Source organism: Glossina fuscipes, unplaced genomic scaffold, assembly GCF_014805625.2.
Source record: "Glossina fuscipes isolate IAEA_lab_2018 unplaced genomic scaffold, Yale_Gfus_2 0, whole genome shotgun sequence".
NCBI lineage: Eukaryota > Metazoa > Arthropoda > Insecta > Diptera > Glossinidae > Glossina > Glossina fuscipes.
The window spans coordinates 24,582,381-24,607,924 of record NW_023998414.1 but is presented as its reverse complement, the minus strand read 5'-3'; the positions used below and the strand labels follow the sequence as shown (position 1 = coordinate 24,607,924).

Here is a 25,544-nt window from a genome sequence, read left to right as displayed (position 1 = left end):
TTGTGTGTGTGTGTGTGTGTGTGTGTGTGTGTGTGTGTGTGTGTGTGTGTGTGTGTGTGTGTGTGTGTGTGTGTGTGTGTGTGTGTGTGTGTGTGTGTGTGTGTGTGTGTGTGTGTGTGTGTGTGTGTGTATGTTTGTGTGTTTGTGTGTGTGTTTCGGTCCTTCATTGAAGTTTATATATTGTTTCTCATTTTCTTACCTTTGTATTCATTTTGCGTATTGAATTTAATCTATATAATAAAAATTTTTTCATTGGTTTTCAGATTTTAACAGATATAATTTCTTTGTTTCCTTTTCCTTTTTCTTTTTTTATTTTTGTTTTTAGTTATTTTTTTCATATATTGTGTGGTATTTAAAGTAAAACAAAAACAACAACAATTTGGCTAATTAATAGGCAAAGAACACTTTTAAACACTTTATTAATAATAATAATAATATAATAATAATAATAAGCTGTTTTAAGCAAATTTGAAGCATATTTTCTTTATATAGGTTAAAAATTATAGAAAAAAAATAAAGCCCTTTGATATCGAATGATTTTATTCCAAAATTGATTTATAATGATCATTGTCATATATTGTCTAAAATTTTCAATAGATTATTTAATTACTATGTCGCCCTTAAATGTATCTTGTCTATGCAGTTACAATGCAATCCGGAATCATTTAACAATTCTCGTTATCGAGGAAACTCGGGCATTTAGTTGATGTTAGCTCGATATCGAATATAAAATAACATAGTTGTTAGCTTGCAAGCAAAATGTCTATCCAGCTTCTTATTTAAAGGGCAAATAATTGTACATATATCGATAATATCAAAAATAGCCCGTTATAAGCTCGAGAAGCACAACTTCAAAACCAAAAAACGATCGTAACGTGTTTGTCTTTTGTATCGTACAATACAACGACAACGAGAACCTCAAACGCACCCCAGATGTTGTGCGATAGAAAAGTAGACATGATCTTGTACACGGTAGTCAAGAAACTCGGAAGGCGTTGAATAACGTCACATATCCATCCATCATAAGGTGAAGACTTCATGGCGGATACATACGATGTTATAAAAATATGATATACGTTTTCTAAGGCATGCCACATGCGTGCAAACAGACACAGGGAGACGGACGGACGAGCCAAATTGACTTGAATTTCTACATAGATCGAAGGTATATGTACTTTATATGGCATCTGGTGCAAAGTATAAATCTCGCATTCTCTGATTTCTCAATGATGGATATAAAAATCGAAATAATGGGACCGCTCTTTATAATAGATAATTTGTATATAAGACTGAATTATTATACAATGTCAACAATATCAATAATAAAAAAGACTAAGATCCGGTATGTATAAAGAAATCTGCCTCCGATCAATCCTGTTAACATCGAGATAAACATATATTAAATTGCAAACTTATGCAATTCTTTTCTACCTTTTTGACAGATTGAATTAACTGCACGCCGACGGACATATTCAGATTGGCCTTAAGTTAGTACCTGCGTTGATCATTGTATTAACAATTTTTAGAATAATATCAAATTTATTCCGTAGAAGATGAGCAGTAGTATAAACGAAATTATTACTGCATGTAAAACGGGGGCTAGCTATACAGAATTACATAACATATATATATATATATATATATATATATATATATAGATTTGTGTGTTTTGGGTAACATAGCATAAATATCAAATGTTTTTCTTTTTTTAAATGCTACGGTATATATTGTTTATTATACCCACTGCCGAAGGATGCATTCATGTCTCATGATTTTGTTTTTTTTTCGAATACACAAGGATGCAAGACAGGGCCCAAAGAGCATACACCGGACCAAGATCTTCTAATAATAATAATATGTATATATATATATGTATATATATATGTATATATATATGTATATATATATATATATATGTCCTACCAACATCTAAACCTATGAGGGCTTATTTGCATACTTGGTATTATTGAATTTCATAAAAATTGCCAAAGTTTAGATGAAAAGTTGAATTCGTTAACTTTTGCACTGACAACATATTTATTGATCGTAGGTGAAAAGATGAAAATATCTTGAAATAAAATTGGATTTCGGCAAACAAGAAAGTGCGTGAAACTGCACTTGATACGTCCAGTTGCTATACTTAGAATTAGGTAAAAAATCAAAATTTTCATAGTTTTATCTAAGGTGGTGGGTATCTATGATCCGCCTTAAGGTGAATATAGTGTTTTTTTCTTTTTCTTTTTCTTTTTCTTATTTTTATTTTTTTTCCCATTTTTTTATATTTTTATAGAAGAAATTTTTGTGTTATAGACAGAATTGTTATTATTATTACAATATATTTGTTCTATGCACCAATTACTTTATAATAATCATAATAATAAGCCTTGGTTTTCATAAGTGTGAATGAATGAGTTGAAATTTTTGATGTACTAAAGGTATTCATTTAAATGCGTAAAGCCCATACAAATTGTGCATAGAATTTATTTGCTGCAAGGCAGCTGTTTTCGCGATCATTTTTAAAATTTCAAATTGATAATCTTATCAACACAGATGTATAAATAAATGATTTTGGTAAAAAAAAAAAAAAAAAAAAAAAAAAAACTCATTTAAATGCTATGCACAAATGTTTTTTTATATACGAACATTCCGCTTTAAATTTATGCAAACAGTTATTGTATAATGAATGATTCCCGTAAAATGAGAAAGCTTTGTACAGACCTACGTAAATACAATGTACACGGGATTTAAAAGCTTAAATGAATAATTTACGGTTTATTGATTTCTGTTCTTATTCTAAAGGCTATACAAAAATTTTTTATTAATTATCGCGTCTTCTTTCTTATTTTTTGTTTTTGTATTTCATTTTATTATCTTTTTAAACCGTTTGCAGAAAACCTTTTTTTCAAGCTAATTATAATACGATTTTTTAAGTCAGTTCCCAATTGAAGCCAATGCGAATACAATCTGTTTCAAATTCTTCTTCTGCTCCAAATGCTTTTTTAGAAGGAAAGAGAGAAAGAGAGAGAGAGAGAGAGAGAGAGAGAGAGAGAGAGAGAGAGAGTTACGTTGCGAAATTTGAGCTTCTTTAAAAGAATTTTCATTTCTTCCCTTTCAAGATTCTCATTTCAATAAAATTTAATCTGATCTATATCCGAGATTTGCGATTTACATGGAGCCGGCGCAAATATTAATTCGAATAACTAAACGATTCAGAAAAATAATGAACGAAATTTATTTCAATTTTTTTTTCATTTTTTTTACATCCCTCCCCCAAGTACTCGAAATAATTACTCTATTGAGATTGAAATCGGTTTCTAACTTTAAATTAAATTTCATCAGCTAACTGTCTGAATCGTGAATTATTCGAATCGATACGTTTTTTGACTTTGACTTAATGCAGTTTTATTTGAAAAATTATTTGAAAATTTCATAATTTGGTTTTATAGGTACGTTTCAAAAATTTGACTTGTATAAATATTTAAATACTTTGAAAAGCAATTTAAGTTTGTCTTTAATTAATACTTGTTTTCTCATTAAATACATTTTCAGAATTTTATTAATATTTACATCAATCCTATATATGGGAAATTTTATATTTCAGCCTTATATTATCATATATTAATAATAATTTCATACATAAGTAAAATGTTATATATATTAAGATACGGAGTTGATCATATAATATAGGAGTATTTATTAATGGATCGTATTTAAATATGCGTTGGCTTGAGAAAAAAAATTAAAATAATAAAAAAAAAATAAATAATATATTATGACACTTGAAAACATTTATCATTTAAATCAGGAATAAGTTTTCATTCGCACAGACATTGCATTGACTTTGATCGAAATGTTGTAGATCGGAAAAAAAATTTCATTTCAAAAATGACCAAAACATTATGTTACTTAATTTCAAGAGTTTTAATTTTGAACCTAGAACATTTTTCAAATAACTTGTTACTGCATATGGCACTGGTACTAGTTTACGATTTAATTTATATCCTGTATAATATCCTCCGGGTCGGTTAAAAAGAGAAGAAAAATAGAAAAAAAATCGAGATAGCGCAAAATTAAAAGACCAGTTCCAGCGACCATATCGAGTCGTAAGATAATTCGATTTTCTTATATCACGTTCTTCTAATGGAGAACTTTTACATATATTTCTCACTAACTCTACAAAAACATTCTAGACATATTCTCAATCTCAAATTCTGGATCATACCCCGATCATATTAAAAATTTGTTTTGTTATTAAGTGTAACCGATCGATCAGTTTGAAGGTTAAACGAGCTTCCAACATGGAGAAGAACAATTAGGCGTTACAAGTGCTTCAAATTCGTTTGTGATATTGCCATTTCCCTTCAATGTCGCCGATATCTCTCGTTTTTTTTCTTTTTTTTTTTTTTGGTTTACTAGTGTGGCTCAAAAACAGCCGTTACAAGGACCAAGACTGTAAACAAAATAAGAAATTTAGTTCTGGGGAAACTAGTAGAAAACTCTTTTTCAATTATTAGATTTGAACAATTTCGCACACTTCTGTGTTAAATTAAAAATTTCTTTTTTTTAATTGTCCTAACATGTTTTGTATACACATTTTTGTCTGCCGATAAAAGTAGGATGAATGGTGAAGATCTCTGGCTCTTCGAATTTATTTCCAAATTGTTTTTTTTTTAAATAAGTTTACTTGAAACGAATATATACATGGATATATATATATATATATATAGGGTTGTGAAAAATGTAATTTATACCTTAACTTAATATTATATATATATATATATATATATATATATATATATATAAATTGTGGAAACCTCAAACATTCCAACACTCTTGCTCTATATAAATATTTACATTACATATTCATCTGATATTCATACTGAGCTGAACGTGAACGTCTAGCGCCTGAATACCAACGGTAAGGTAACTGTTGCTGCTGTTGCTGTATCAGTAGTGGTGGTAGTTGTGTTAAAGAAGAGGGAGATATGATTGTTTGTTGTAATAAATACTGAGACGTTAATGATAGAGACGAAGATGCCGTATTCAAAGAGAGACTACTGCACGGAGCCCCGGGACTACGAGCCAGTTGTACACGTAAACCTGTGACCCCGCTACCACTAACTGCACCGTGCTAGGATGTTGACGAAGGTGAAGTGTCGCCCGCATGTCTGCGTGTTGTTACACAACGTTGGTATAAAGCTAATTTTTGCGCTGTGACAGCAGCTGCTGCTGTGGTGTTGACTGATGTGGTCGTAGTACCGGTACCAGGACTAGCATCCAGATAGGCCTCTGGACTGAAACGCACACGGCTATGAGAAGAAATTGAACCTTCTTTGGCACTTAGATAAGAACTATCATCACTGGTTAGAGAATCAGGTGGTGTGGGATTAGTGGGTGTACTGCCTGCTGTACTCGGTGGAGCACCATTCGGCGTTTTATAATTGCCGCTGTTGTACTTTTTCAGAGAGGAACGTAATTTTGTGCCCGCGCCAGTGGTAAAAGCCAACTGTGATTGATCAAACGGCAAACTGTCGGGACGTTCTGGCAAAATTAATGGTGTGGGTGCTTTGAGAGGACCTACTGGCGCCGGTGATGGTGGAGAAGTACGCATATTTATCGGACTCATGGGAGTGGAGCGTGATCGCGTATAAACTGAACGTTGAGGTGTGCCATGTATTAAAAGTGCTGATGTAGTTTGCTGAAAAGGATGGGCGGAAGTATGAAGCGGCTCAACTCCTCGATAATGGTATATAGGCTTATGTAAAGGACTCATATTAAAGGGTAAATTTTCATAATCACGCATACGATTCATTGGCGTATGTTCTGATCGATTATTTCCAAAACGTTTCGTTGCCTTTGGGGAATTCTTATAAAGTTCTTGTTTAGTAGGTGGTGGCACTATCCCAGTAGGTAACTGAGTTTCTCGATAAATTCCATATTCGCCTTTATAGTTATTGAATTCATATAGAAGTGCAGATTCATCATAATCCAAAGAAAAGGTTTGATTAAAATTGGAACTGTTTGATATTGTCGAAGGTGTGCGTCGATGCCCAGCAGCACTAACTCCCATTTGAGGGACACGAGGAGGTGGCGTACGTACTTGCATTTGCGTTGCCGTTGGATGATGTGATTGTTGTGGTGCTGGCGGTGGCGGCGGTGGTGGTGGTGGTTCATAATTATAATCATAGTAGTTGGGTAAACGGTGATTGTAATCATACGAATAATCCGGATAAGATTTGCAATCGCGTTCATACGTTAATTGATGATCTGGGCGATAGGGAAAATAATTGGATCCTGGAAACAAAAAGCTTGAATAAGAAAGTTCAGGAGTTTCAGAAATGGTTAGCTTACCAAAATATCCTGCACGATGAGCTCCTGCGCCATAAGCTCCACCATCATTAGAAAAACTTGGTCCGTTCCGCAAATAGCCCATGTGGCCATAGAACGGCGATACTCTTCCGCCAGCCATTGGCATTGGTACACTTGCTCCAGTATCACCCAAGCGAAATTCTCCATAAGGCTTTAAAGCTGGCGAATTATCTTCCCGTTCTGAATACTCTAAATTTTCGGTGAACGATGAAGTGCTAATTTTTCGCCTCGGTGAAGGTGTAGGTGGTTGAGTTTGGCTACCCAACGAAGAAGATAACATGCCTGATGTGTTAGTAGTGAAATTAGACCCTAAGCCGCTCGTGGTCGTTGTTGAGATGGTAGATGGCATTTTTTTTATTGCTTGTGAAGCTTGAAAATGCGGCTGCTTTGCCTGTTGCAGCTGCTGGGGGAGTTGAAGTTTATTAAAGTATTCGGGAGGCGATTCCTTAATTGTTTTCGTTTCTTTGGTTAAAGCTCTAGTTGGAGAGCTGCAACGTGTCGGAGGTGCAGGTTGTTCATTAGGCTCATAGGTTGAAGAGTTCAAAACAGTTCTGAAAGCGTTTTATTAGCGACTTTGAAGAAGAAAACAATTTCGATAAATCACTCTAATCGCACTTACCTATTATGTTTGACTGGACCATGATAAGTATTAGCCGCAAATCTGCGATCATCTACCATATTCGGAAATTCCACTTCAAGAGGAGCTTTCAAAGCGGGCACATCACTTAACAATGTCGGATGGAAAGGTGAGACGTTTGACATGCGTACATCATAACCAGCTGCCACGCCCGCCAATAAAGCCGCCATATTATAAAGTAAAACTTCGATTACCGATAATTTGGGTTTGCGTACTGCATCGCCCGCGTACAGAGTGGGCATAGGAATATTGGAAGTAAAGCGACTTAGGACATAAGGATTTGGAGACATTATGGGAAGATTAGGTCCAACGCCGGTTATAGCCGGAATGGGTGAACACCAGTCATCTTTGGCATTGTAACCTGATTTAAGCGCCGCAGATAGAGAAACACAAAATATCGAAAGAAAAAAAATTTAACTTAAATTCATATTTGCTGAAAATTCAAATTGTCCCACACCAAGGTTTCTTTACTTTTTTTTTCTTTTTTTTTTTTTAATGTTTAGGAATCAGGGATTTATTAAGAGGGAATTGGAGAAAAATTAAATAAAATCCTTTTATTGTTATTTTTTGGTAGGTTTTATTTGTTTTTTTTTCTATTATTATTATTATTATTTTAGTGATTTTTGTGTAAACAGGATTTTTCTTTAATAATTATTATTAAATAAAGATTTATTAAATATTTGTGGTGATGTGTTTACTTTCTTATTAATTTTTTCTAATATGGAATAATTTCTTTTTATACATATAAGGAAATGATAGAGTTATTTAGCCAATAAATCTTTGCTAAAAAATAAATTTTTACAATTTTTTTTTTGCTTTTTTAAATTACAAAATATAATTAAACAAGACAATCTACACTAACACAAATTATTAATAAAACTTAAAGAAGATATTAAAATAAAATAAATTTTATTTATTTTTAATAATGTTTCCGCGTTAATGTTGGAAAAAAATTTAAGACAGCAAAACTATTTATCTAAAAAAAAAAAAAAAACTAATTAAATAAGAAATAATAAATTTAATTTAATTTAAAAAAATATATATATGTATATATATATATATGTATATATATATGTATATATATATATATAAATATACATATATATAAAGTTTTTCACAACAATACATTGACAAAAACATTGTTTTTTTGCTTTCAGGGAAATCACAGTTTAATTAAATTTTTTTTTTTTTGCTTTAGATAAAATATTTAAAAAAAAAAACTAAAAATTAAGTAATTAAAATAAGAAAAATTATATTAATCTAGTCTTTGAAAGAAAAATTTAATTTAAATAAATAAATAAATAAAAAATGAAATTTAAAATTAAAAACAAATTTTACGAAAAACATAGAAAGAATCTAAAAATAATAATTTATCATAATTGATAACATTTGACATGATATTATTTGATTGATTGGTTTGATATTATCTATTTATCGCGCATGCGCGAAGATCATATTTATAAAAATTATAGAAAATGTTTTAGTTATGGGTTTTAATTAATTTTAAGGAATAGAATTGAAAATAATCAACGAATTCGTAAAGTTTTTTATTCTTTTAACGCATCATTCTTGTGCTGAACGTTTACATAGCGTTGGTATACATTCGTATTAAATCTTTAATCAGTTTTTACTAGATTATTATCGGGTCTATAAAAAAATTCCCCTTTCAAAACAACATTTTCTTTAATGAACTTTTTTTAAAAAGTAAGGGTGTAGTGTATATATTATCTTGTGATCATCATTTCATACAAATTTAAAGGTATCGTGTCACTGTTACTTTATTAATGCACATATGGAAGGGAAGAGGGATAGAATGACGAACTATAGGTAAGATTGCAAGATTTTGGATCTAAATGATTGAAAATAATTTTCAAGTTTTGAGAAAGTAATCATTGTGAGCCATTGTGCTGGCAGAAGATAGACAGAATGATCTTCCAAGTATATAAACATAAGTCAACAAAAAAAAAAAATTTAATAAAAAAGTCGAATTTCGGCGTTCAAATGACTTTGACTCAGCTCTGTGAGTTTTCTATGCCATTAACAAATGTTTGATGCAAACTTTAGATACAATCCCTTATAGATTCTAAGTTACGCGGCGCTTGAATTACGCGCTCAACTGTTGCTGCAATTAGTCAATAAGATGTTTAAGAAAAAACAAACGGCATTTCTACATCGTATGAAATATTTTAGACAAAACACTAGCAAGAACATTATAGTCGGGCAACGGCCACGTTGTCTAACAAAATTTCTATTTTTGTATGAAAATCCAATTTTCATCATCACATATTGAAACTTACATTTTTCTCCTCTACAAAGTATCAATTTTCTTGAAAATCTTTCTTAAGTAGGCCCAGACGGTCCAAATTTGGTAGATTTTATTTTTTTATGTTAAATTACTATTACGATATAATCTTCATCATGAAACATTGAAAACATTCTTGTCTTATGAACCTTAGTTTTCGTGATATGAAAGGCGTTCAAAAATTGCTCAGTCGGTCCGGTTTTCATATCAATTTAGAATACCGAAAGCTACTTATAGTGAGAAATTTTGAAAATTCCAACTTTTTTTCCAAATAATGTCTTTTGAGAATAAGAGGATATACGTCGAGTGGGCGAAAAAGTAAATCGATCCGAACAATTTTCAACTTTGGGTTAAAGCACATCTCTGTACCAAATTTCACCAAAATATCTCGAAAATTGTGATTTGTAGCTTGAACACACATCTACATGGACAGATTTCAGACGGACAGACAGTCTTAGATTAATTCAACGTTTGCACTAAAGGTTGTTGAGTGCAATAAAAGGTTAAAAATATTTAATCGCTTAATTCATATGGTTTGGATATGATCTTACCGATCAATTATGTTTTTTCTATTCTGGCGGACCGTAATAAAAGATATTTGATAATTGATTCGAAATTCCCAAATAGAGGACGTAGGTGATAGCAAGATCAATCAATTGATATTATTTGGCCTCGAGTTCATTTCGCAATTTTTACCTTCTATAAATATAAATATATTTAGATGAAAAAAATATATTCTTTGACTAAAACAACGTAGGCACTTTGAAAATGTCCACTCGATTCGACGCACCGAAGACGAGTCTTTAAGGAGTTTAAAGGCTTTGACATCCACCAGGAATTTCTCCATAATTGCAAATTGGTGGAGCCCATCCATTCATCTATTGCAATGGTATGACCAAAACGGACTATTGCAAGTAAGTTAATCTTGACTTGATCGATCGAGGGAGTAGTGTCGATAGGAGTAGTGTGCATTTTTTTTTCATAGAACTATTTTTCATTCACAAAATCGCTTTAATTGTTTGAATTGTTTCGGAAAGTGCATTTTACAATTGAAGTACTGGGTGTTTGGAGCTAGTAAACAATCCGCATTTACCAAAATAATATCATAAATAATGAATCAATTTTTGCGGAAAAAATCTCTTATGGCTAGTGGAAACTGTTTGCACATCTATTGGGACTGCAATAGATATGCAGAAACAAAGTGCAAGGCCAGGCTCGTCACACTGTGATCAACATGATCCATAAGGTATGAGGATCCAAATGAGGAACAATTTTGATGGAATATTTTAAAACTGTCTTACGTATGATGCGAGTCTGTAGCATAAGATACCTATATTCGTGTTAATGCAAGCTAACAATTATAGGTAGGAGTTTGCACTAGAATATAGGCCAAGCCATCGAGAAACAAGAGCTCGAAATTTATGAATATAATGCTGTGACCAAGTTTTTATTTAAACTTCTTGGATACTATAAAATAATATGTGTTGGTACAATTATCTTTGACATCTAGGCAGAACTCCACGTCAATGTAATCAACTGCTGTAGAATTATGAGTTTCGCGATTTTTACTATCTATGACTGCGAAGCAATAATTTCACACTATCATAAGGTTATACGATCCATAAAAAACAGATCAGTCAAGCGAATATCGCGAGCCAATGTGAGTCAAGACCGAAAAAACCGCTCAACAGTCAAGGTAACGCTAATAGTTTTCTTCAATTATCATAGTGTTGTGTATTAAGATTTCCTTCCGTTTGACTAAGCTGTTAGCAAGAAATATAATTTGAATTTTATAAAGGCGATGACAGGCCAATTTATTTTGCGTGGCCGCAGTAGTAAATACAAGCTTTTGACTAAAGATTTTATTATGGCAAAAAACCTATAACTGTTTTCGTGAAATCTACTGCAAACTTTTTATTATTGGATCATAATTCCATCGAATATACGTTAATTTTAATTTTTTAATAAAATTATATTCTAAAAAAAAAAAAAAAAAAAAAATGTCATTTATAATATTATATATGTGTTGGTTCGAAAATGAAATCGTCTTTTAAAGGAGACACGGTAAAGCTTAATTTAGTAAAGGAAAGTGAATTAATACGTGATACATAAGTGAAAAGGGATAAGAAAATGAATATTAAATGAAATGAATTCTTTGTTTAGTCATTTTGTTTGACATCATTACATTTTCCATTTTTTTTTTCTTTTCTTTTTTTTTTTGTCTTGCTTTCTTTCTTAAAGATCGCTATAAATTAAACCCGATAAGAAATTGTAAAAAAAAAATATTTTACTATAAATTTGTAAGCAATCTGTAAGTAACTGAATCTGATAATTGAGGATTTTTTAAATTACTTGTAATCGAACCCATAACTAATTACAATAATTAAAAATAAAATAAAAGAAATAAATAAAAAAAATAAAAAAAATTATATAAAATCTTGTAAAAAAAAAAATATAAAAAAAAAAAAAAATCAAAAATCTTACAAATAATGCACACATTATCATATAAAAATATCGTAAATGATATGACACTATACCATACTATATGACACTTAAAACACTAAATGCATATTTAATTTTTTATCTATTTTAAAAAATTAATGAAAATAAGTAAATAACAAAAATCATAGAAAGTAAAGAGAAAAAAATTTTTTGCATGTTATAAAAATTAGAAGAAGAAATGGTCAGAAAGTCTTAGGTCTAAGACGAAGCTTAATGCGCTTTTAATTTAAAATGAAAGATATGAAAATTTAACTAGTAAACCATTACCTAGTATTCTTATAAAATCAGTTAAGGTTAAGGTTTCGTTTCCGTATATTTCCACGGTATAGCATGCAATTTGATTAGATAAAGACGGCAGAATTTTTATATCAAAATAAAAAAAAAATAAAAAAAAAAATAAAAAAAATCTGTTCACAATAAACAGCAAATTAAAGCAGGCAGTAGTCAGACAGAGATTTATATCTTTATTAAGTTTCTCTCTTTAGGTAAATGTAAAAAGCGAATAAGTGTTTACTCCTATCGGTTATACTTTTTCTTCTTCTTCTTCTACTTGCTCTTCTTCTTCTTCTTCTTATCTACATTTTATTGACTAAATAATTTAAGTCGTCGGTTAAGCTAGGATTGTTGGTCAATTTTCTGAAGGCACCTCAAAAGCGTACGGTTTTTGTTTTTATTTACTCCCTCTTTAATTACTCTTGATTCTTTCCGCATTTATATCTAAAAACTTTCCAATTGATCACATGATTTTGTCCGTTGTTGAGACATTCTTTGCGTATCTTCATTACCATTTTCAAATAATTTGTAAGAACTTTTCGATTTCTGATATTTTTTCTTGGAGCTTCGCAACGAACCCAATGAAAATAAGTTAATAAATGACTTGAACTTGGCTGATCCACTAGAACTGTGTTGCTGTTGTTGTTGTTGTTGTTGTTGTTGTTGATCCACACTAATCACTGATAGCTGAGAACTATAAGAACTTTTGATTTTTGATTTTCTTAATTTTTCATGGCGTTGTAAAGTCTGTTTTTGTTGCTGTTGCTCTTGCAATAATAAATTTTGTTTCATTTGTATAACCTCCGGATCCGGTTGAACATCCTGCAGCTTTCGTGTAGCTAATATGGAATTTTCAGGTATAAAAATTTGTTGCTGTTGTTGCGTAGATTCATTCGAAAGACTAAAACAAGCGGAGTGTTCATCGAAAGATTGAAAGGCGGATGAATTATTTTGGGAGCTTTGCGAGTTGGGCGTACTAGTAGTCAACTGGAAAGTTACTACCGAGGATTTTCGCGAACTTTGTTGAGTTCCAGTGTTATGAGAAATATCTAAAGAAGACGATCTGTCGGAACTAAGGGAAGTAAACTGTTCGTCTGGAGAATGATCGTGTGTAGGTTTACGAAAATGATGTGCTAGTATGGAATTCTCAGCTTCATTAGAGGGCTGACGAAAAAAGCAATGACGTGGAAATTGGGAACCTGAACCGTTACGTTGGAAACGATATGGATTTTCCATTCCGCCATCGTCACCGTTATTACCCTCTTCTGTTAAATGCGAAGTAGAGGAATACATAGTTAAATTACCACTCGATTTAGAGCTCATAGGCTCAGACCTTTGCCAATAACCTGTACAACATTGTTCAGCTGAATATTTTCGTTGTGCGCTTTTATTGCAGTTAGAAGAGAAAATTTCGTCTAAAGATTTTTGCATAGAGGTATAAAACACACGGTCATAAGTTACCTGATCCGTGTTTTGCTCACTGCTGATCATCATCAGCGACCCCCCATTAGGATTCAAAGATAGTAAAGGGTTCTCCAATCCTCCACCCATGGGGCTGGCCAAAGGGCTGATTGCTGGGGCATTTAAAGTAAATTGTTGACGTCTAGTTAAGGGAGAAAGTCGACTATCAAGCGATAGCTTTTTCCGACCCACCGCAGGACTACTACCCAAACTATTACATCCTCCCCCCAAACTATCACTCTGATCCGAAAGCGGACTTCGATCATGCAAAGGAAATTGGGAGGCATTACGTCGAAATGGAAAGCAACCTACGGTCGGTGTCAAAGCCTCTATCTCTGAGTCACTATCATCGTCGGTATTTAAACCCAATTGTCTAGGCGACTGAAGAGTAAGTAAACGTTGCTGAGGCACGGCTAAGGCGTCCAAGCCACGATCATGGCTTTTGACCATTAAACCATGCTTCGGTTTGGTTACCTTTTTCTTTTTCTTTTGCTTATTGTTCTGCCTTAAGGCACCCTCTCTAACCTGATTAGCTGATAGCTGAGTCAGAGTACTGCAATTGCTTTGGCTACCGTTACTAAGACCGCCGCCTAAGAAATTGTTACGTTTAAAAGCCATTGAATGACTATTGTTGTTACTATTATTGCTATGGATTTGTTGATGTAATGTTAGGTGGTCATTGTTATTATTATTCATCAATGTTTGCAAGATCACCGTAGATGCAGTGGAAGTTGATGATGAAGGCGACGCCTGATGTAATGTTTGACAAGCTACTGTGGTAGCGTTAGAATTGGCGATTATACCTGATGATGGATGTTGCTGATGTACATTGAAGCCATTTTTAATGTATGTGGCGGAAGAATGAGGTACAGTAGGTGAAGTCGGTTGAGAGCAACCGTTTTGTTGTTGCTGTTGTTGCTGTTGGAAGCGTGTAGTTTTTTTATCAAGATTGGGTGCACTCTTGCTAAAAGAAGAGTGTGTATTGACATTGGCATGCCATTCGGGAGACCGCAGAGTTGTGTGTAAATTGGAACGTTCACGTTGATGTACAGTCGAAGGTCCCCAAGTTTTACCCTTAAAACCGTCGGGTGATACTTTTGTAAATTATTTTAAAAAAAACAAAAAAAAAAAAAAAAAAAAATTAAAGAAAAACATAAAAAATAAATAAGCAAATGTGAGCAAACTTAAAATACAAAAAATATCGATAGTACACTAAAAATCTAATGCCGATCCTGGTCTAGAATTTCTGTCATCTAGCTTAAACCATATTCCCTTACTTACGTGCGACTATCCTTAGACCAGATATAGCTGGTGAACCGGGTGGTGTATCAGTACGTACGCAAGTCTGATCACGTATTGTGGTTATCGTATGGCGAAAACCCGTTGGAAGTGATATTTGCACTGGTTCCTTTTTCATTACTTTTAAACGCACTTTACTAAATTTTCCCCGTCTCTTATTCGGCACTGGCGTGTTCTGTGCTATTATCAATTCACGACCCATTAATTCAAGTTCTCGAGCACGCAACTGCTGTTCAAATATTTTCAAATTGTTTGCTTGTTCGTGTTGTTGCATTTGTATGCGTCGCAATTGTTCTTCTTTGTTGCGCAATTCCTGAAAATGATTAACAAAAAAGAGAAATACACAAAGTGTGGGAAATAAAATGTTTTATGTAATTAGATACGTGTATTTAATAACCCGTGATAACTAAAGAAAAGTTTTAAATAGATATATTAAAATCATGCTCATAACTTAAAAAGCGCATATTGGGCTTTGACAGGTCTGCGGCAACAATGTCAATTTTTTGTATGAATTAATTCTTGATGTTGGAGAGTAGACGCCTTTAAACCAGAAAACTCTTAATGAGACAAACCAAATCAAAAAAAAAGACAAAAGAAAATTAGTAATAAACCGACCCTTTCAGGTCAGAAGGTAAAATTCGACTCCACCATGTATTAGATAAACTGCGACGAAAGAAAAGTTCGGAAAAGTTTTTGTTAAACAATGTTTTAGTTAATCAATGATTTACTAAAAATCAAAAATTGTCTCTCCCTATGCCAAGAAGAAGCATAAGCAACTAAAAATGTGACTTAAAAGCTCAACGCAGCAGTTATTTAGGTCTACATGAGGGATGTCTCTAGCAAATAACTAATTCTATGAAAATATATGAATCGTTCCATGATAGTTTCAAACCATTGCTGCTGAGCTGAAGTCTGCTAGTCGCGGTCTTCTGTGATATTGAAGGTAAACTTCAAATCATAATCTTTCATTTGTTAATGGAGCAAAGAACTGACCGTGACAACCAGGTAATGAAAAACGGATAGGCAACGAAGAGAAAACAGAAACAATTAGGTGGCAAAATAAAAGGAAAAGACAGCGAGACAAAACAACTGTAGGAGGAAAGAGATTAAAAAAAAAAAGGCAAAAAAATTTACGATATAAAGACGTAAGGCCCAAAAAAACATCTAGTGAATTTCATAAGCCCAGCTTGTTCGATTTATGTATGAAGTGAAAAAGCATATTTTTAAATTTAAAAAATGGGCGCAAGTGCCCGTACAGACTAGGATGAAACAAGTAAGAAAATTATATTTGGTTATGACCGAATCTTTTATGCCCATCACCGTCATTCTGAAAAAGGCAAAAAACAAGCAAGAGAGCTAAATTCTCATGCTCTATAATATGTAGTGGCTCGATCGATTTTTTCTATTTCCATAACAAAAGTTTTTGTTGTATAGGCATTAGAGGTAAGTGCTTTGAAAAATTGAGGCCACTTCCAAATTTTTAGGCGACATCTTCATCTTCGCTAACTGGATATAACGCACAGACGAGGAGACAGACAGGCGGAGAGCCGAACAGGCTGGCATGCTTAGGTGCATTCCAAATTTAAAAGTTATCAAGAATTTTTTTTTTAGTTTATAGCGTCTTTGGAGCTTACTACTAAGCGTCACATAGGTATTAAAAAGAAATAATTAAAAATCCGATACGCTATAATACTGGGTAGGCGTGATCAATTTTTTCCATTTTAATACACGTAGTATTGTATCGCCCATAAAACACGCTTTCAAATGTTTGTGCATTTATCTGCGGTAGTTTATGAGTTTATGAGTAATAATCAATTTTTTATTCATTTTGGAAAACAGAGATGTTTTCAGTTTATATGGTACTGTGGACGAGCTCTTCAACTGATTTGGCCGATTTGCAATAACAATCTGCGTGGTATTGGCTAACTTGAAGTAGATAGCTTAATTTTTGCGGCCAGGATGATGCTTAGAATAGACATTGCAAAGACGGATAAATGTACAACCAGCCAATCAACAATGGTCAGTGTTTGATGCTAATCAAGATATTATATGTACTGTGTGGAGGCTCTGAAGCTTCCTTCTGGGTGTTGCAAATGTTTTGACAGGAAGTTAATGGCAAATGTTATAAATATATGATCATCAAGCGACAGCAACGAAGTGGAAACTGCAGCGATACAAAATCAATTGGAAAAATGAAAGAAGAAATTAAAAATGCTGCTGCTCATGAGTGTCACTTCATCGAAATGCATTGCATTCATAGCAGTATGGCGTAAATAAACAAGAAAATGTCGTAATAAAAGAAAGAAATAAGATCCGGAAGACAATAAAGCAATAAATACCGAAAAGGTTCAGTTCATAATTCAAAAATAAAGATTACAAATCGATAATAATTTCGTTCAGGACAGTGCATAAGATGTTAACGTGAATGACAACTTGAATAAAGGGAAGATGAAGAACAAGAAAAATTATTGGCCCAAACTGTTTTACTGTATTCGGAAATAGCCAATGGCCACACAACTAGTGTTGATGATAATGGCTATGGAGGCGCCTCAAAACAGCAGAATATGTGGCACTAATAACTGACAATATATTGATATGACCTCTAACCTGGAAAGCAAACGGACCGAGCACCGTTTTGCGAAAGACATATATTCCATTTGACCCTATGTTTATTGCCGACCCATGGGTTGACATTGTAAACAAGGTTAATGATACCTTTGATGTACCTTTGCTTCTTTATATTAAATATTTTCTACTCTTAGATAAACTCCAAGCGGAATGCGAAATGGGTTTTTATCCCGTATATCACTTGTAGTACACTGTATTTATACAAGTAACCTCAAGAGCTTGAGATAAACCCACCTGCTATTATCTAAGATTGACGCTTGCCTGTCTGTCTGTCTTATGTTCAATCTACAGGTCGGTCAATTTTGGAAGTATTTCAGTGAAATTCGGTATACTAATGTATATTTAATTCGGATTGAGCACCTTTTTCGACCACCTCCCATATAACACTACATTTTGAAAAGTCATTCTATGAATGAGTGCATTAAGCGAGTTGAAGTAAGGTATCCGGTGGCTTACTTGTTTTTTGTTTAAATAAAATTTTTTTTAATCGTTGAATTTTTTCAACTATTTAGGTAAATTTTATCACTAGTATTAGGAAAACGTCATGTACGTATATGGCGGACATAGATATTGGGAGAAAAGACGTCAATAAAAATTACAAAAAATTGAAAAATTTACATTTATAGGACACAAATTATATATATAGTTGTACGTCGTCAATGTAAGATTTGGAAGAATCAAAGGTCAAATTTAAAAAAAAAACAATAAGAATTAGCGAAAGAGAAAATAGATGGGGAAATAGGCTAGAGTAGAGAACATTCGAAAGGGATAATGTAGTAAATTGAAATTGTGCGGAAACTAATAACGTCATGTACGGGGGTGGGAAAGAATGGGCTTAAGCTAATTAGTACGTGGCGAAAGAGGATATAGTGTGAACATTTTTGCGTGTTAAAAAAACAAATTAATAGAAGGAAAATAAATTATATTTACATGCTTTGATAAAGAAGTTTGTTTCTAGCTTGGCGTTAAAAAAAAAAAAAAAACCGAAAAGTTTATGTCGAAATTAAACATTTCATTCTGAAAGGAATGCTTACCTCTTCAATGGTTTGAAAACGCTGATATCATCGAAACAAATACAATTACAATCAATGATATATCAATCAATCAATCAATCAATCAATCAATACGATAATAAAACCAATAATTTCGGAGATGTTTTGACAAAGAAAATTTTGAGATATGGAAAGTATTTAAAACAATTATTTACACATAATTATATATAGAAATAGTTAGAGAAACATAGAGAAAAATGCACTTTCGTGGTAGGTTAAGGGAAAAATAAAAAAACAAAAAAAAAAAAAATAAATAAATAAATAAATAAATAAAGGAAAATGAATGAGACTTTACAAACACTCTATCCGAGGTAAGAAATCATTTAGGAATTGCTCACCTTTTCTTTCAGGCGCAATTCGTGTAAGACTTCGGCAATTTCTTTTTTCCAACCATCTTGCATAGTGTGAAAAGATTCTTGTGGCGTTGAAGTAAAACCGGATCGAGCAATATCTTCCAGTTTCAGTAAAACATCTTTAAAACCTGGTCGATTGTGCGGGTCACTCGCCCAGCAGCCTGAAAAAATAAAGTAAAAATAAAACCTCTTTTCATAATTCTACTAAACGTTTTTTTATTAATCGCTTCATACTTTTCATGAGTTTTCCCCAAGCTTCTGGACAGGTTTTCGGTATGGGCAGAGTTAATGTATTTACTGCCACACCATAAGCTACTGATAAAGAATCAAATCCTTTATACGGTGTCTCCCCTGTAATTAGTTCCCATAGTAGGACACCATAACTCCAAACGTCTGACGATCTACAAGAGACCTGAGATATTAGAAACAAAAAAAAATTTTCAAATTTCAAATATATCGATTACTTGGAATAGGTGCCACGACTTATCACTTCCGGAGGCATCCAGGCATAAGTGCCGGCCGCTGACATGCGCGTGGTATTATACAGTTCCCGCGCTAAGCCAAAATCAGTAATTTTTAAAGTTTTTTTGTGCAAATTATCACCTTCTATGGCCTCGAAAATTAAAACTATTGACAAAAACAAAAATTAAAAGTGAAAGAAGATAGCGAAAATCTTTAATTATATAATTGATATACCATTAGAACTTTTTAAATCGCGATGTATCACCGATATCGGAGCTTCATTGTGTAAGTAGTTCATGCCTCGAGCTATTTGTATCGCCCAGTTTACTAATACATCGGGAGGTATTTTTCTACCGGCCAGTATACGGTTTAAACTACCACCGCGGGCGTATTCCATAACCAAGCATAATTTCGGCGGTTTCAGGCAAACACCACGCAAAGCAACAATATTTTCATGTTTTAGCGCCCAAAACAATTTCGCCTCTTGCAATACATTATCGCGCATAGTTTCCATATCTTCGTCGGCCGTTTGTCGGGCCGCTTTAATAGCCACCTCCTCATTACGATAGAAGCCACGATGCACCTTACAAAAACCGCCCACACCAATAACTTCTTGTATATCGAGTTCTTCATATTCAATTTCGTGTGGCTGAATATCACCGATGGCCGAAGGCACATTAATCAACATTGGATCCTGATTTGTGACAAAATTACTGGGAAATATTCCCACCTAAACGAAAAGAGAGAATATAGAATATGTTACTAAAAAATTATTATTAATTCACCAACCAAGGTGCTATAAAATGCAGAAATTTCACGCTAGTTTCAAAGGGAAGAAAATAGAAGGAAGGCACAAAGAATGGAAAGCAAAAATCTATGTAAATGAAAGTATTGACACTGCGAAAGAATAAAAGATGAACCTGTACAAAGACGAAACTAATCTAAGGGCTAACCACCAAATATTGAATGAGCAAAACTATAGGGTAGAAACTTGTTGTGCCCAATAACTCAATGAGCAACAGATAATCACAAAACGATACATGAATGGATGGAGAAGGAAAGGCGAATTATTGGAATCATTGCGGAAAGAATCTGATCAGAGCCTGAGGGACGTAAATAGACAAAACGAAAATATATCTCAGCAGAAATACTAAATTCTGGCATACTGATCATTGCCGCATATATATCTTAAGCAAAAATATAAAAAAAAAAAAATAAAAAAAAAAAAAACAATGAACTGGATAAGAAGAAAAAGAAAAACAAGTCAAAGAAACAAATCCATCAGAAACTAATGATGACAAAGAAGGACTTTCAAAATAGATAAATTGGTTGAATATGTGCGCACATTATACAAAAACATAAAATGTAGAAAGGAATATAAAGAAGACTTTAAGAAGAAAAGATAGCGAGAGCATCTGAGAATAGTAAAGAATCAAGAAGGGCGAGTAGTCTTCCAAAAACAATGAAGGTGTAATGGCAACAGATCGATATTGTTATCCCAGCAAACAATCGGTACAATTAAAAAAAAAAAAAAAAAAAAAACATTAAACAAGAGTGAAAGGAAGATCTTGAGAGAATTACAAACTTGTTTGAATCTTTTGAGAATATATCTTGAAACATATTAAAGTTTTCATATATCAAAGTTTACGACTGAATCATTGTTTGCAACTTATTCGAGAATTGTTTTATTTTAATTTCTCATTTGCTCACGATAACGTTATGTTTGCCATCATCATTCAACGATCGTTGTAATCCTGTCCTGATTAATAGAAAATCGAAGATATTCTAGAGTAATCTCAATCGACGCGCAGTTCGTTACATGTCTACCTGTGCTAGTTGTGCACAGATAGTGCAATAATAACGGGTACGAAAATAGTTATGGCCGTACTCAGGAGCGTTAATGTTGCCTACCATTTATTTACTGCGTATGCTTCTGGGAAATTCAGTATCCTCGGACGAAGTGAAAAAATTGAATGTCCGCGGCGACATAACGAAGACAACTTAAAAAAAAAATAAAAAAATGGGGAGTGCCGTTAATCAAGATCTCTGTACAAAAAAAAAAAAAAAAAAAAAAAAAAATCTCACGAAGAGGAAGAATAGAAGCAAATGTGTTATTGATGTATGGGCCCAATATAATTTCGCATAGATTCTGGTTACTTACCTTATCGCCGATTTTCCCAATCCACCAACCTTCGTCGCCCGATATGTTTGGATCCATTGATAATACCAGCACCACTTGGCCACGTTGCAGTGATAATTCGTCTTCACCTTGGGCTTCATAATCGTATAAAGCTGTCCATAGACTGCTTTCCGGTGGAGGGGGCGGTTCTTGTTGCTGTGATATTGCGTTCGGTACATTTGCAATTGTTTGATCTGACAAAATTATATCGGAATCATTCGCACCATTTTTGTTATTAGGATTGTTGTTACTGATAATGTTGGCAGCAGCACCATTTAAAGATGGAGCGACATTGTCCTTGATCATAGTTGTGGTGTTTGTTGTGCTTGTATTTGTATTGACTGTGCTTTGTATAACATTGTGACGATATTGATGCGGCTGGTGATGAAGATGATTATGGCCGTTATAAGGTGTTATAAGTGCTGTTGTTGTTGACTTTGTTTTGTTGACAGAAGTGGCCTTGTTGTTGGTTGTTGTTATAGATGATATTGTGTAGGTGGTAGTAGCTGTAGCTGTGTTTGAGGCAGAAGTTGTGCTGATGCTATTGTTTATATTATTGTCTGTGTGTTGTTCTTCGCTGATTGCAATCATTTGTGTGACGTTATAATGACGTGCAGGCATTTAATATGGAAAAACTTTATGGATGAAGATAATAAATGCTTTCACAGACAGAGATACAGAGACAGCAGCAGTGCAGCACAGCGCAAAGCAAAACAAATAAAAATTTAGCTTTAGCTATAGCAGCACAATCTGTCGATCAGCTAAATTAGGCAGGCCGACCACGGCAAATTTTAACATAAAAAAGAAAAACACTTTTGTTTGTAGTATTTACTTATTGTTATTTTTGTTGTGCAGTAGTATCTCCCGGTGGTATTGCACAAATCGTAGACGAGCAGCAAAGTCTAGACCAAAAACAATTTCTGTTATAGTTATGGCTCTTTCTTTCTGTCTTTGTTTCTCTCTCTCTCTCTCTCTCTTTCTCTCTCTATCTCTCTCTTACCTTTTTTCACTTAGTGTTTCTTTTAATTTGTTTATTATTTTAGTATCGGTATGAGTTGACGCTTGCTGTTAATTTGCCGTAACAATTGCTGCTCCCCTTTAAGTTGTAATTGCTGTGGTTGTTGTTGTCTTTTTGCGTGCTCGTTTGATTGTTGTTTGTTAAAATACCTTCTGTCACTTGGATAAGCCATGCGTGGATATTATTAAGAATTCTTCTAATATTTTTTATATTCTTATTGGAAATCTAGAAGACATAACAGAGTTAAATTCAGAGATTACGTTTACAGTTCAAAGGCAAGAAATTTCCATAGTTTTGCGAAGGAGACAATCATTATTTTTTCACCTTTCAGAACACCTAAAGATTCAAATAAGTAATAATAATAATAAGAATAACAAAGTAATTTAACAGATCTCAAATATCCAAAAATTGTATAGAGAAGAGAGTTTCTTCGAAAACAGCTTTGCGATTGCAGATCCAATACAAAGGTGTTTTAATCACTGCCGTCTACCAAATTTTACATTAGCCGAAATGTAAAATTTTAAGAATGTACACAAATAAATAAATAAATAAATAAATATATATATATATATATATACAATACTTATAAGTACATTATATACTTATATATATTAAGTATATATAATGAATACTAAAATGATATACTTGAGCTTTTATGGGAAGTATCCAGCACATATCCATGAACTTACAAAAATATATGCTCCGCATATGAAGAGAAAGCCAGTTTTCGAGTCTAAAGCGATCGAGGAATTTTTTGTCGCACACATATTCCACATTATATTCGACGTCAAAGAAGTAGACAATTCCAACCGGCTTTCGACGACTATGAAAATTAAGAGTACCCTCAGTATTTACCAATGATCTGTTTCTCGATACATTCTTGTGTGGACATACACAGATACATGTGAAAGGACAAAGCTTTTCAACAAGAATCTAATATCCAATTTATGAATTCTAATACAATAAAAGGTGAAGAGTAGGATCGTAAGTTACTAAAAAGGAAATAAAAAGGAGGGGAAGATAAGAAAGAACGAACGCTTAGGGTAAGTGCAAAGTTTTGCAAAGATCTCAGGAAGATTTTAAATAAATTCATATAGGTCATTGCTTAGCTTAGGGCTATCCATCAGAAAAAGGAATATGACAGGATCTGTGCTTGGAAGTCTCAATAGTGCTCGTTATGCTTCTTCTATATAAGTGCCAAAAAAAAAAAACCAAAACAAAAAAAATAGCGACACAGTGGCATATAATAAACATGCACTGTAAGACAGGCACGTATTTACAAAAAAAAAAAAAAAAACGGATTCTACTTTGATCCGATCATTGTAGAGAGAAAAACAAATAAAAAAAAAAAAAAGAGTAGAAAATAGTTGACTATAATAAAATAATAACAAAAGAAGAAAAAAAAAACACCAACAACAAACAAACAGTGCAATAGTTATGTTGCTTCTTCTACTTCACATTGTTATGTTGTTTTACAATATCTTGCTTATGGGGTTATATTGCAATAACGCGCGGGTGGGGTGTTGTATGAGCAGCGAAAGAAAGAGAGTGGGAACAAGCGAGCGAGCCAGCAATCGAGGCGAGCATAGCACACACTGATACCGAGTGAAACCCAATAAGCGACTACATATCAAAAGCACACCATAGGATAGTCGAGAATGTTAGTTTTTTTTTTTTTGTAATAGTGTTGTTGTATTTTTCAAAAGATACTTTTGATAATTTTTTCATTGTTTTTGGTCAAAACTGGAGCTAGCTGCACTTGACATCAAATTTATATAAAATGTATGTATATATATATATATATATATATATGTACATATGCGAATATAAATATAAATAAAAACACACACAATACACGCTTCTAGACAAACATTAAATAAATAGAGGCACAGCAGTAGCATGCCTTAGATTGTATGACAATACTGAAGCAAAAAAAAAAAAAAAAAGAACGCACATTTTATTTATTAACAAGCAGAAACAACAACAACCACACCTACATATATTTATTGATATTTCACAATTATAATAATTTTAGCTGGTGTTTGTGGTTTCTCTTCGCTTTTGTTTTCTTTTTTTTACAATTAATTCACGTTTCTTTCACTTTATTTTTAGTTGTAAATATTTTAAGCATTTGTAGTCTTTTATATTTGCAGTTTTTCTCATTTTTTTTTTTTTATCTGCAGAAAATATTTTTCAGATATAAATGTACTTCTTTTCTTCGCATGCAGCTGTGCATGCAGTATATAGCTCGCCCTATGTGCCTTAGTTATATTTTGCACGCACACTTGTATCTTAACTGGAGCTCTCTTTGTCTCTTTCCTCTCGTACACTTACGCTCACAATTCTTTTTTACTTCCAAATCTCTCTGTCTCCCTTCCCCCATTCGATACCAATCCTTATAGTTTCAAGAAAATGCCCCCAAAAAGAAAATCACGCATTTTATAGTAGAAATAGGAAAAAAAAACTAAATTTATTTTACATTTTTCCAACACCGATTTAATGTTTCGTTTATATTCGTTTAATTATTATATTATTTTGAGTGCATTTATGCTTAAATTTATACATATATAAATAATACATTCGTTTTGTTGTTTCCTTTTCTTCTTTTATTTCAATACTTTTTCAATTCGTTTTAATCGTAGCTTTACTGCAAATTTTGATGCACTTGCGAAAATTGGAGTCGTTTTTTATTTCTACCGTATTCTCCATCAATTTATTACTATTGTAGAATTTCCTTCGTTGGCGTTCTCTAGCTGTTTTTGTATGTTATTCGCTCACCGTGTTTTGCTTCGTAGAGTTGCAAGCTAATCGTATTTAAAAACAGGGTTGCATTCAAATGTATTCATTTTTATATATATTCATTTTTTTTCTACTTTTTCGATTGCATAAAATGTCTTCTAAAGTGAATTGAATTTGAAGCAATTAACTCCTTACCTCTTCTATTCGAAAGGTGATGATAAAAGTAATGTAGTTGATAGTAAATTTTTTGTTGTATTCTGAACAATAATA

General features: G+C 32.8%; 2 protein-coding genes across 4 annotated transcripts; both read right to left on the bottom strand.

The window, feature by feature from the left end:
- Positions 1 to 4,798: 4,798 nt before the first annotated feature.
- On the bottom strand, positions 4,799 to 25,225 carry LOC119631949. Of its 3 annotated transcripts, XM_038024571.1 has the most exons (13): positions 25,015 to 25,225; positions 22,518 to 22,760; positions 21,500 to 22,419; positions 19,573 to 20,068; positions 19,341 to 19,503; positions 19,111 to 19,277; positions 18,862 to 19,037; positions 18,506 to 18,526; positions 14,826 to 15,156; positions 14,348 to 14,638; positions 6,989 to 7,367; positions 6,352 to 6,920; positions 4,799 to 6,294 (listed from the first exon to the last, which is right to left on the bottom strand). In XM_038024571.1, the coding sequence occupies exons 3-13, from the start codon at positions 22,136 to 22,138 to the stop codon at positions 5,132 to 5,134; spliced, it is 4,395 nt and encodes a 1,464-aa protein (XP_037880499.1). In that variant the 5' UTR covers positions 22,139 to 22,419; positions 22,518 to 22,760; positions 25,015 to 25,225; the 3' UTR covers positions 4,799 to 5,131. The 3 variants fall into 3 exon arrangements, with proteins under 3 accessions (XP_037880499.1, XP_037880519.1, XP_037880508.1); XM_038024591.1 differs by lacking the exons at positions 14,348 to 14,638; positions 25,015 to 25,225; XM_038024580.1 differs by lacking the exons at positions 18,506 to 18,526; positions 25,015 to 25,225.
- LOC119631958 (mitogen-activated protein kinase kinase kinase-like) lies at positions 12,471 to 13,636 on the bottom strand. The gene is made up of 2 exons (XM_038024603.1): positions 13,545 to 13,636; positions 12,471 to 13,467 (listed from the first exon to the last, which is right to left on the bottom strand). The coding sequence occupies exon 2, from the start codon at positions 13,404 to 13,406 to the stop codon at positions 12,528 to 12,530; it is 879 nt and encodes a 292-aa protein (XP_037880531.1). The 5' UTR covers positions 13,407 to 13,467; positions 13,545 to 13,636; the 3' UTR covers positions 12,471 to 12,527.
- Positions 25,226 to 25,544: the final 319 nt, after the last annotated feature.

What these genes read in the sequence shown, in the direction of transcription:
- LOC119631958 (XM_038024603.1), bottom strand. Translation starts at nt 13,406, where the DNA reads ATGAGCTCTAAATCGAGTGGTAATTTAACTATGTATTCCTCTACTTCG.
- LOC119631949 (XM_038024571.1), bottom strand. Translation starts at nt 22,138, where the DNA reads ATGCCTGCACGTCATTATAACGTCACACAAATGATTGCAATCAGCGAA. An exon ending in AGTCGTGGCACCTATTCCAA is followed by an intron (nt 19,278 to 19,340) that starts GTAATCGATATA and finishes GGTCTCTTGTAG; the next exon opens with ATCGTCAGACGTTTGGAGTT. An exon ending in AATTGCGCCTGAAAGAAAAG is followed by an intron (nt 18,527 to 18,861) that starts GTGAGCAATTCC and finishes CGATGATATCAG; the next exon opens with CGTTTTCAAACCATTGAAGA.